At 39.5% G+C, this 12,693-nt stretch overlaps 1 protein-coding gene across 24 annotated transcripts in view; it reads left to right on the plus strand.

Annotated features, from left to right (window-relative positions):
- The window catches only part of Nsd1 (nuclear receptor-binding SET-domain protein 1), a 108,544-nt gene that overhangs the window by 16,191 nt on the left and 79,660 nt on the right, over positions 1-12,693 (plus strand). For 23 of the 24 annotated variants that reach the window (XR_382424.2, NM_008739.3, XM_006517146.3 and 20 more), the window contains one exon: positions 7,923-8,058. Coding sequence is in view for 21 of the 24 variants with exons in the window: in NM_008739.3 (NP_032765.3) it covers positions 7,923-8,058 (136 nt within the window). In the remaining 3 variants the exon portion in view is untranslated. Of the gene's footprint in view, positions 1-7,922; positions 8,059-8,089; positions 9,658-12,693 lie in introns of those variants that run through there. The other variant, XM_011244496.3, reaches the window with a different exon arrangement.

Consider the following 12,693-nt stretch of genomic DNA (forward strand, 5'->3'; position numbering starts at 1 on the left):
TGCTATCCAGACTAGGCTGGCTTTTTTTTTTTTTTTTTTTTTTTTTGTTTTGTTTTTTCGAGACAGGGTTTCTCTGTGTAGCCCTGGCTGTCCTGGAACTCACTCTGTAAACCAGGCTGGCCTCGAACTCTGAAATCCTCCTGCCTCTGCCGCCCGAGTGCTGGGATTAAAGGCGTGCGCCACCACGCCCGGCTTAGGCTGGCTTTTAACTTGCCATGATTTCAACTTTTTTCTGCTCTCCTCAGTTTACGTTGGGAGACTCAGTAACTGTTGACTGTTCTTTTCTCAACGTGCTTTTGAACCGGTGTCATTCCCAGGGTTTCCTCCCCAGTGCATTAAGACTTCAGATGCTTTTTAACTGTGTTAAAGATTTCCATTTACATTGTATGCTATTTTACTTCTGACTATTTAAAGTTGCTTTATATTTTAAAGAGCAAAGTGTAAGATGAACATTTTCATATGGGAGCTGGAGAGTGGCTCATTGAATAAGAGCCTGCTCTTCAATTCCCAACACCCACATGGAGGCTGACAGTTATTCGTAACTCTAATTCCAGGGGATCTGATGACCTCTTTTGGACTCCATGAGCATCAGGCATGCTTATGGTACACAAACATGCATGCAAAACACCCATATACATAATACTAAAAACAATTTTTTCACACACAGTAGTTTGTTTTTCAGACATTATCTTCTGTGTTGCTCAGGTTCACCTTATAATTTTGGTATCATATGATCGATCCTTCTGTCTTATTACCATCCTGAGGAGCTGAGACTAAGAATCATATCATTTGGCTGATATATGCACATACAATTGAAAAACAAAACAAAACAAAACAGTCCAACCTTGGTAGCGCTACTGTCAGTACCTTACTATATTTTATGTGGATATGTGGGCCACTATAATGTATCTACCTAAAGAGCTGCCAGTTAGGTATGGTGGTGCCTACCAGCAATTCCAGCAGTTGGGTCAAACCAGGAGTTCAAAAATATCCTTGTTTACACTGAATTAGAGGTAAGACTGTGTCTCAAAATTATGGGAGAGCAAACAAGATGACTGCCCAGGAAAATGCACTTGCCACCAAGCCCGATAACCTATTCTTGGATCCAGCACATGAAGATTTATGTATTTGTGCTTATATACAAGCTGTGTGTCACACACACACACACACACACACACACACACACACACACACACGAACAATATAAATACACAAGAGTTTCCTTATCCTTTTAACTATTTTTTTATGTTATGCATATGAATGTTTACCTGATAGATATGTATACCACATGTGCGCAGAGGCCAGAAGAGGGTGTTAGATTTTCTCTGAAACTAGAATTACAGGCCAGTGTGAGCTGTCATGTGGGTGCTGGGAACTGAATTTTGGTTCTCCAGGAGAACATTAAGTGCTCTCAATTGTTGGGCCATCTTTTCAGCCCCAAATTGCTTCATTTTTATTCTTTCAGATAATTGGATGAACCACAGTTAATAATTAGTCATTGTTGATAAACATTGAGTTTGCTTTTGGTATTTTGCTAACATACCTAAGTTCTGCAATAATTGGTCTTGTATATATACCATCGTATGATAAACATGCATGTATCTAAGGATAACATATTCTGGGTATTACAACATAAGACTGTTATTGTAGCCCTCAGGAAGCTGAAGCAGGAGGATTGAGAATTTGAAGATGGCTTTAGGATGACAGGCACAACATTTTACTAATGATGTTATCTCCCTGCACCCCTCCTTCCCCGTTTGATGTAGGGCCTATTTATTTGGTTTTTATTTTATCTTTATTTTAAGATAGATCCTTGCTATTAACCCAGGCTAGCATTGAAGTCCAAACAGTCCTTTTGCTTCAGTCTCTAGAGTGCTGGGCTTCCAGGGGTGAACCATTACCTGTTGAGACAAGATCTTGTTAAAGAAGATTTCCTTTTGTTTTATATGTATGAGTATTTGCCTGCGTGTATGTGTGTGTACCACATGCATGCCTAGTATTCAAAAAGGCCAGAAGAGGCTGCTGAATACCCTAGAACTGTAGTTACAGATATTTGTGGTCTGCCCTGTAGGTGCTAGGAACTGAATCCAGGTCCTTTGCAAATACAGCTGAGTTATCTTCCTGCCCCCAGAATCCTTTTTCATTTTATTTTATTTTTATGTTTTGAGATAATTTCTTACCCTAGCCCAGGGTATCCTTTAACTCCTGATCCTCCTGCCTCTGCCTTCCAAGAGCTGGGATTTTAGATGTGTGCCACCATTCCTGGTTAGGCATTGCTGGGGAGTGAACCCAGGGCTTTGACCATACTAGACAAGGATTCTACCAGCTGAGCCACTGCCTCCACCCTAGTTTTAACTCCTTAGGAGCTTTGTTCTGATACTTAGCAGACAAGAATGGGGTTTTTATTAAAGTGCTGCATGCTTGAATATATTGATTTCTGACAGTGTTTAGCCAGAAATGGTAGTTGGGGAACATTTTCAAAGTTTGAATTCAACAGGGTTTCTCAGTGTAGACCAGGCTGTTCTGGAACCCAGAAATCTGCCTGCCTCTGCCTCCTGAGTGCTGGGATTAAAGGTGCCTGCCACCACACTTAGCCTTCAACGTAATTAAAAAGACAAACAAACAAACGTTCTGTCTGTGCATTGAATGTGTGTTTGTGCTTACGGAGGCCAGAAAAGAGGGTACTAGATGCCCTGTGACAGAGGTGTACTAGAAGAGTACTGTGAAGAGGGTACTAGATGCCCTGTGACAGAGGTGTACTAGAAGAGTACTGTGAAGAGGGTACTAGATGCCCTGTGACAGAGGTGTACTAGAAGAGTACTGTGAAGAGGGTACTAGATGCCCTGTTACAGAGGTGTACTAGAAGAGTACTGTGGGGGTACTAGATGCCCTGTGACAGGAGTTACAGATGACTATGGGCTACTGGGCAGGTGTTGGGAGTCAAACCTGGATCCTTTGGAAGAGTAGTAGTGCTCTTAACTGCGGAGCCGTTCTCCAGTCTTTAAATTTTAAAAATTAACTTAGTGTGTGAATGTGCTTATGTCATTGTGCTCATATTTAGATGGGAGGACAACTTGTGAGAATTAGTTTTCTTATTTCACCTGGTGAGTTCTGGCATCGGAGTGCATTTGTCGAACTTCTCAGCTCTACCTGCTTGACCATCTTGCTGCTGGTCTTTGACTTTTTTTTTTTTTTTTTTTTTGAGAAAGAGAAATTATTTCTCAACTGTATTTATAGCTCAAGGTCTAGACTGGCCTGGTAAATGTTAAATACATGAATGAAAGTAATATTTGATTTACCTTAGTTAGGTTCATAGAATTCCCTCAGAAACAAATGGCCTAGGGATATAGCTCTGTGGGTAGAGTACTTGCCTGGTTAGCCCCATACCCTGGGCTTTGTCCCCAGCCCTGCATAAACACATGGGATGATGATGATGACACACACCTCTAGTCGCAGCACTTGATTATGGAGGATCGTGAGGTGAGGGTCATCCGTGGCTGTGTGGTAAGTTTGAATTCAAAGTTAGCATATGCTGCTGAGATCTCAGCCAGCCACCAGTAGAGTGAGTACAAAGAAAACATTCTTGTTGTGAAGCGTGTCCTCTCATTGCCTTCTTTCTGCAGAGGCAAAGATGTACAACAGCCCTAAAACATCTCTAGAGGCCTGGGTGAGGTCAGTCAGTAAGACTTGAAGTGGTCAAATTGACTACTTAAGAATTTTATTTTTGACTTGAAGAAGTTAAATATTGGTTATTTGGGTCATGAGGTTTTTGTGAATTTCAAGAGTTTCATCACTTTATTATCCTAGGCTAAAGATTATCTAGCATTGCCAGTCCTCAGAATACATTCCTGATATTTGGTGCTGGGGATAAAACCCAGGGCCCTGTATGAATTAGGCATATGCTCATTATTGAGCTACATACCTGGCCTGTCTCTCCCCTGCAAGTCTTAATTTGTAGTCCCGATAGCTTCAAACTCCTTGTGTAGTCTAGTTTGGTCTCCAACTTGTGTTCTTGCCTATGCCTTCTATGTGTTGGGATTACAAATATGAACCACTGGCTTTTAGACCATGCTTTCTTTCATTTTTTATTACATTTATTTGAGTGTGGCAAGTAAGGGAACACCTGTGCCATGGCACACATGGAGGTAAGAGGATCATGTGATCAAACTCAGGTCATCCCACTTGTTGGCAAACAGGTTTATTCACTGTGCCTTGTGTATGTATGTGCATGCCCCTCTGTCTGTCTGTCTGTCTCTCTCTCTCACACACACCCTTTTAAAAAAAGATTTTTTTATTATTTTAATTATTTATGTATATTGTGTAGGTATGTGTATATGTGTGTTAGGTGTCCAAGGAGGCCATTCAAGAGCTCCTTTGATCCTCTGGATGTTGAACTCATGTAGTCCACTCTAACTTCAAACTTATCTCAGCTTCCTAAATGCTAGGATTATAGATTGTACCACTGTGCCCTGCTCTCCTTAAATAGATTTTTTTTTTAGCAGATGTAGACCCTAAATCTACATATACTAACTGTATTCCATTGCATTCACAAATTACATTTTATATTTCCATTCTTCAGTTAGTGGTCATCTGATTGTTTTTACTTTTTTGACTGTGGTAAATTATTTTTATGAACATTTATATACATTTTGTGTGTGTGTTTCTGTGTTTCCCTAGTGTTAATGGCAGGCAAGTATTCTACCACTAAACCTTGTACTCAGAAATTTGCCTACTTCTGCCTCCTGGATGCTGGGCTTAAAGGTCTGTGCCACCACCACCTGCACTGAAGAAATCTTTTAATCTTTCAGAAAGAAAACCATTTTTTTTTTAAATTTATTTTATATATGTGAGTACACTGGTGCTGTCTACAGACACACCAGAAGAAGGCATAGGATCTCATTACAGATGGTTGTGAGCCACCTTGTGGTTGCTGAGAATTGAACTCAGAACCTCTGGAAGAGCAGTCAGTGCTCTTAACCTGTGAGCCATCTCTCCAGCCTGGATCTTTTGGTCTCTTCACAGGGTGTATTAAAGTTGCCATCCCGCATCCAGTGCCTGTTGTTTTGCTAGTCATAGCTCAGCACATTTATTTTTTGGCAGTGTGTCTGATAATACAATGTAATCCATTTGTAATAGGTATATGAATAGAAGGCAGAACCAATTCCATCTCCTCATTTATGGTTAAATTCTCATAAATAGTATCTGAGGTTTTATTGTTATCAAATGATAAATGTGGTCATTAATAATTTGAGCTTCAGTTGTTCTATCCAGCTTTGAATCCATGGACTAAACTGATACTGTTACTGTGTGTGTTGTGTATGTGTATGTGTGTATATCGGGGCACTTGTGCTTGGAGGCCAAAAGTGTTAGTTATCTTGTAATAAGTATAAAGTATGCCTTATGGAAATGCAGGAAAGATCATTGTGCTTGATAAATTGGAAATAACAAGTAAATAAGAATTGAATAATATTTATTAATGATTGCAAATAAACAAGTACATTTAGGACTTAAATAATATCAATGATTGGCAAATTTTTCTTTTGGGAGCAGGGAATTTCAGACAGGGTTTCTCTGTCTCTTTAGCCCTGGCTGTAATAGAATTCAATTTATTGATCAGGCTGGCCTCAGATTCATAAAGATCTGCCTGCCTTTGCCTATTGAGTATTAAAGTTGGGTGCCATCAGCACCTGGTCACAAGTTACAGATTACATTAGAAATATAGGTACCTAAGTTGCCAAATGCAATGTTAGTATCAATTAGATTTTGACAAATAAAATATATATTTTTCTTTTCAAGCATTCGTTTTTTGAGACAGTTTCATGTAGCTCAGATTGGCTTGGAACTAAACAATGTACTAGCTGATGCTGTCACTGAACTCTGAGTCTCTGCCACCATACAGGGCTTCATTCAGGCTCTAAAAGTTCATATAGTTAACAAACTTTTAAAGACTTTCTGAATTGATTGGCAAATAGCTTCCCTTTTTTAAAGGGAAGTTCTATATTTTCTATTCTACTCTTCTATTCTTAGTGACTATGAAAATGAAAACTAGTATTTTCAGGTGAATTTAACTTACAAACATGAGTATTTTGAAGCATCGTAAGTCATTCTATTTCACATGCTTTATGTGAAAGCCTTTTGTTTAAGTGTATGTGGGTCTTTTGCTTATATGCCTGTCTGTGTACCAGTGTGTGGTGGCAGTAGGGTTCAGAAGAGGGCTTTGAATCCTCTGGAACTAGACTTACAGATGGTTGTGGCCACTGTGTGTGTGTGTGTGTGTGTGTGTGTGTGTGTGTGTGTGTGTGTGTGTGTTGGCAGTGAAACCACAGTCCTCTGGCAGAGTATATATGTTCTAATTGATCTTTCTCTCCAGCCCCAAGTGAAAGCAGTCTTTAGATTGAAAGATGCTTTTAAATAAGGGCATTATTCATTATTTATCTTTCCTTGGATTATTTCAATGAATCATTCTTTATATATTTTTTTAAGATTTATTTATTTTTATTATATGTAATTACACTGTAGTTGTCTTCAGACACTCCAGAAGAGGGAGTCAGATCTCATTACGGATGGTTGTGAGCCATCATGTGGTTGCTGGGATTTGAACTTCGGACCTTCAGAAGAACAGTTGGGTGCTCTTACCCGCTGAGCCATCTCACCAGCCCGAATCATTTCTTATATTTTTTTATGACCACTTGAGTGCCAAGTGGATAGTTTAAGTCATTTAGGTAGGAACTCTGTAAGCACCTTTGAAGACATGGTCCTTAGGGTGAAATAGTCCTTGGATTAACCTGAGAGATTGTTCTTAGTCCTCGCACTCCAGAGAGTTTGGCCTCTGCAAAATACCTTAGTATGTTTGCACCTTTTTTTGTATATACAGGATTGAAGGCTCAGGCTTGTGAACACAAGTTTTTTTCCTCTGAAAGCAGGAATTTGTGCTATTTAGAGACATGGACCTCAGAGCTAAATGGAGGCAGATGCCATATCAGTCAGGCATATTATTTTTGGAGAAAAGATTCAGGCTGAATTGAACAATTCCTAAGAGCTTAATTTATATTTATATTGTATTCTATTTGAATGTTGTTCAGAGTTGTACTATGTTATATTTTGTATATCTTCTTTGTTCATTATGGGAAAAATTTATGTAGTATGAGTAGAGTATGACCTGTACTTCTAGAATTTGATTTTGTTCTGTTTGGGGCAGAGTCTCACTATATAGTCCTGGCTATCTGGAGCTCACTGTGTAGACCAGGCTGGCATTGAACTAGTGATGTATTCTTGCCTCTTCCTCCCATGTACTAAAGTTAAAGGCTTGTACCATCATATCTTGTGTAATTTTAGGATTTTGTTTTTATAATCACCATTAATGATTGTAAAACAAATTGAAAATTATTCTAAAAGGCTATGCTGTGAACAGTTGAGGCAGGGTAATTTGTGCTAGGCTGTCTTTTTTTTTTTTTTTTTCTTTTTTAACATTAAAAGCATGTATTGTTGCACTGGAGAGATAGCTCAGAGGTTAAGAGCACTGGCTGCTTTTCCAGAGGTCCTGGGTTCAATTCCCAGCAACCACATGGTGGCTTATAACCATCTATGGTAAGATCTGGTGCCATCTTTTGGGCTGCAGGCATATATGCAGGCAGAATGCTGTATACATAATAAATAACGAAATAAATCTTAAAATATTTATTGTGGTTGTGAGTGGGTACTGTGTTAATGTGGAGGCAGAGGGTAACATGGGAGTTTGTTTTCTGCACAGTGAGTCTCAGGTTGTTAGCTTGGTGGCAGGTGCTTTTACCCACTGAGCCATCCTGCTGGCCTGGCTGGGTTTTCATTTTGTATTTCTAGGCATTGCTTTTCAGAATTCTAATTGGAGGATAATGCTTCGAAGGTTTTTTTCTTACTGTTCCCCCATGTTTTGTCTGTCTAAGTGTCAACCGAAGAAAAAGTCTACACCACTGAAATATGAAGTTGGAGATCTTATTTGGGCAAAATTCAAGAGACGCCCTTGGTGGCCCTGCAGGATCTGTTCTGATCCATTGATTAATACACACTCAAAAATGAAAGGTAATAACTTACAGTTGATTATTTGTTGTAAAATACAATGTGTGGAATCATGAGCTTTTTAGGAGCTGTTTTTAGTGTGAATCAGGATTTTGGTACTTAGCAGTAATACATTGTTTTCTTGGAAATTTTTAGGAATTAACACCTTTCATTTTTTTAGTTGAAGTTTGTCTTACTCTGAAATTGAAAAGTGGTTAGATCAGGCTGTTAGTACTTGCCTGCAATTTCATGGTTGGAAAGATGGAGTCAGAAGAATCATGGATATGAGGACAGCTACGTAGTGAGATTATGTTTAAAAATTTTTAAAGATTTATTTATTTATGTATATGAGTATACTGTAGCTATACGGATGGTTGCAAGCCATCATGTGGTTGCTGGGTATTGAACTCCCTCTGGCCCCACTCACTCTAGCCCAAAGATTTATTTATTATTATAGATAAATACAGTGTAGCTGTCTTCAGACATACGGGAAGAGGATATCAGATCTCATTATGGATGGTTGTGAGCCACCATGTGGTTGTTGTGCTTTGAACTCAGGACCTTCAGGAAAGCAGTAAGTGTTCTTATCCGTTGAGCCGTCTCTCCAGCCCATTTTAAATTTCAAGACCTCAGGACAGTGAAGGTGCACACCTTTGAGACCCAGCACTTGGGGGACAGAGGCTGGTGAATCTCTGAGTTCCTGGCCAGCTTGGTCTACAGAGTGAGTTCCAGGACAGCCATGACTGTTACGCAAAGAAACCCTGTCTCAAAAAACAACACAAGGGCTGGAGAGATGGCTCAGTGGTTAAGAGCACCGACTGCTCTTCTAAAGGTCCAGAGTCAAATCCCAGCAACAACATGGTGGCTCACAACCCTCCATAACAAGATCTGACCCCCTCTTCTGGAGTGTCTGGAGACAGCTACAGTGTACTTACATATAATAAATAAATAAAATCTTAAAAAAAAACCAAAACTCAGTTATTTTGTATGTATACAATGGAAAATAAAAATGGAAATTTAGTTCTACAAATTAATGTATGTCCCAGTCTCCCTGTCACACACCCCTGACCCCCATATTTTTGTAAATGAGGTTTTATTTTTGTCAGGCTGGCCTTGAACTGTCTGGCAATCTGATCTTCCTCCATCTCCCATGTGCTGGGATATCAGGTGTGTGCCACTCAGTTTATGTGGTGCTATCATCTCGCCTGGGACTTTGTGCATTGTATGTAGTCACTTTACAAACTGAGGTTCATTTATTGACCTTAGACTCTTTACTTAAGAATTTACTTTGTTGGGGCTGGAGAGGTTTCTCAGTAGTTAAGAGTACTGCCTGCCCTTATAGAGATCCTGAGTTCAATTCCCAGCAACCATATGGTGGCTCACAACCATCTGTAATAGAATCTGATGCCCTCTTCAGGGTGTGGGAAAAGTGATCATTCATACATAAAAAATAAATAAGTATTTTTACAAAAGAAAAGAAAATATAATTTACATTGTCTTTAGCCAGAGAAATGGCTCAAAGTGTTTGAAGTATAAGCCTGAAGACCTGAGTTGCTTCGTCGGGCTTCCTATGGTGGAGAGAACTACCACAAGTTGCTGTCTGCCCTCCACATGTATGCTATAGTATGTATGCATATAAATAACAATGTTACAAAAATTGGGAAAAAAGTTTACATTTTCCAGAATCAGTTTTCTGTATATTTATCTATTTTAGCCTTGAAATGTTTGATAATTTAAAGGCTAAAATAATTCATTTTGAAATATTGCTGACTGAGACCGTGCATACTTTGTATACCAGCAATTAGGGCAGAGGCTCTCAAGCTTCCTAATGCTGCAACCCTTTAATACATTGCTCATCTTGTGGTAACCCCAACCATAACATCATTTTTGTTGCTCGTTCATAACTGTAATTTGCTATTATTACAAATTGCAATATCGGGCTGGTGAGATGGCTCAGTGGGTAAGAGCACCCGACTGCTCTTCCGAAGGTCCAGAGTTCAAATCCCAGCAACCACGTGGTGGCTCACAACCATCTGTAATGAGATCTGACGCCCTCTTCTGGTGTGTCTGAAGACAACTACAGTGTACTTACATGTAATAAGTAAATCTTAAAAAAAAACAAAAAAAAAAAACCAAATTGCAATATCAGTATTTTCTAATGGTCTTAGGTGATTTTTTTAAAAGCGTCATTTGACTTCTAAAGGGATTGTGACCCACAAGTTGAGAACCTCTGACTTTGGGGCTTGGAAGCTGGAGGATCAACATTTTCTAGGTTATCCTTGACTAGACAGTGAGTTTGAGGCCAAAATGGTGTAGGTAAAACTTTCTCAATTAGAAAGAATGACAAAAATCTTGATTTGGAACATTTTTCTTTGATTATTGATTGTTTTTCTTACTTAGCTTGTTACATTTGATTCTAGGATACTTTGAAAACTTTTGAAAACTAAGGTCTAAAACTTGATGTACTTATTTTTTTAAAAAACTAAACTAACCTCTCTCTTTTTTTTTTTTTTTTTTTTTTGTGGTTTTCCAAGACAGACTTTCTCTGTATAGCCCTGGCTGTCCTGGAAATCACTTTGTAGACCAGGCTGCCCTTGAACTCAGAAATCCACCTGCTTCTGCCTCCCGAGTGCTGGGATCAAAGGCGTGGGCCACCACGCCCAGCCTTTGAAAAGTTTTATACCAGCAGAAAATTTAAGTATGAAATAAACTATATACATTTAGATATAAAAATTGCAGATTTGTGGCAATTCTTAGTTGATTTGAATATAAAAATAAGTGTAGTATAGTGCAGTATATAACAATACAGTGATTTCCCCTTTAGGTTAAGTATTTCAAATGATGTTAGAAAACGCAAATTTTGGGGCTGGAGAGAAGGCTCAGCCGTTAAGAGCATTGACTGCTCTGCTCTTCCAAAGGTCCTGAGTTCAATTTTCTGCAACCACATGGTGACTCACAACCATCTGCAATGTGATCTGACACCTTCTTCTGATGTGTCTGAAAACAGCTACAGTGTACTCATACATAAAACAAATAAATCTTCAAAAAAAAAGAAAGAAACCAAAACACCACAAATTTTGGGGCCTGGGAGTGGCTCAGTCAGTGAGTTCTCTCCTTTCTAAGCATGAGGACCTTTCAGTTCTCAGCACTCAGAAGGTGTTACTGGGTTCTATAACCTACACTGGGGGTGGGGGTGGGGGCGGAGAAGGACCCGTGGCTTTGTGAAACAAGTGCTGGGAACTGAACTTGAGTCCCCTGCAGGTAATATGTGCTCTTATATCTGAGCCATCTCTTCCTGTTTTTAAGACAGTTTTCTGTAGCCAAGGCTAACTTCAAAATTATTGTGTAGTTTAGGATGGAACTGAACTTGGGTCCCCTGCAGGTAATATGTGCTCTTATATCTGAGCCATCTCTTCCTGTTTTTAAGACAGTTTTCTGTAGCCAAGGCTAACTTCAAAATTATTGTGTAGTTTAGGATGGCCTTGAACTCTGGATTCACCTGCTTCCACTAACCTCGGCTTAGGTACATTCTTTTTTTAAGGTTTTTTTTTTTTTTTTTCTCTTGAGACAGGTTCTCACTATGTATAGCCCTGGCTAGCCTGAAACTCTTCTATAGATCAGGCTGGACTTAAATTTATAGAGTTCGGCTTCTCTTCAAGTACTGGGATTAAAGACATATATGAATCTCTTGATTTATTTTTAGATAAGGTCTCTTGATATAGCCCAGGCTGGCCTAGAACTCAATTTATAGTCCACAGACTTGTGGAATCAGAGCATTTGGCTCCTCAGAGCTAGAGTTATAAGCAGTTGTGAGCATGAGACTTGGGCATGGGGAGCTGAAGTCGTCCTCTGCAAGAGCTGTACATGCTTTTAAATGTTGAGTTATCTTTAGCCCCATAAAAATACTTTGACAGGGAGCTCGAGAGATGGCTCAGAGGTTAAGAGCACTGACTGCTCTTCCAGAGGTCCTGAGTTCAATTCCCAGAAACCATATGGTGGCTCACAACCATCTGTAATGAGATCCAATGCCCTCTTCTGGAGTGTCTGAAGTCAGTTACAATGTACTCATCACATATATAAAATAAATAAATAAAATAAAAAAAAATACTTTGACAGGGGGCAATGGTGGCTCACCCCTTTAATTCCAGTACTTGGGAGGCAGAGGCAGGCGGATTTCTGAGTTCGAGGCCAGCCTGGTCTACAAAGTGAGTTCCAGGACAGCCAGGGCTATACAGAGAAACCCTGTCTCGAAAAAAAACCCAAAACTTTGACATATTTGTATGTTTGTATAAGGGTGCTCATAGAGGGCAAAAGGTGTTGGATCTCCTAAAGGGGCAGTTAGCGGTAATTGTGAGCTGCCTGATTTTGGTGCTAGGGACTGAACTTGGGTCCTCTGAAACACAAGGAATCGCTCTTAACAGCTGAGCCATCTCTCTAGCTACTCAACATGGATTTGAATACACATCTGCTTTTGGCCTCTTATATACTCAGCAAATGCTGTAACAGCTCTCCTCTCATCGTGTGTTTGCTGGAGACCAGACTCAAATTGAACTCAGGTTGTCAGGTTTGGTGCCAAGTGTCCTTTGCCTGCTGGACTATGGTTATAGGAGGATTGGCTATTCTCTTGATGTCAAGTACTCATCCTTCCTTCTGAAGAAA

The sequence above is a fragment of the Mus musculus genome, chromosome 13 (assembly GCF_000001635.26).
Source record: "Mus musculus strain C57BL/6J chromosome 13, GRCm38.p6 C57BL/6J".
In the NCBI taxonomy this organism is placed as follows: Eukaryota; Metazoa; Chordata; class Mammalia; order Rodentia; family Muridae; genus Mus; species Mus musculus.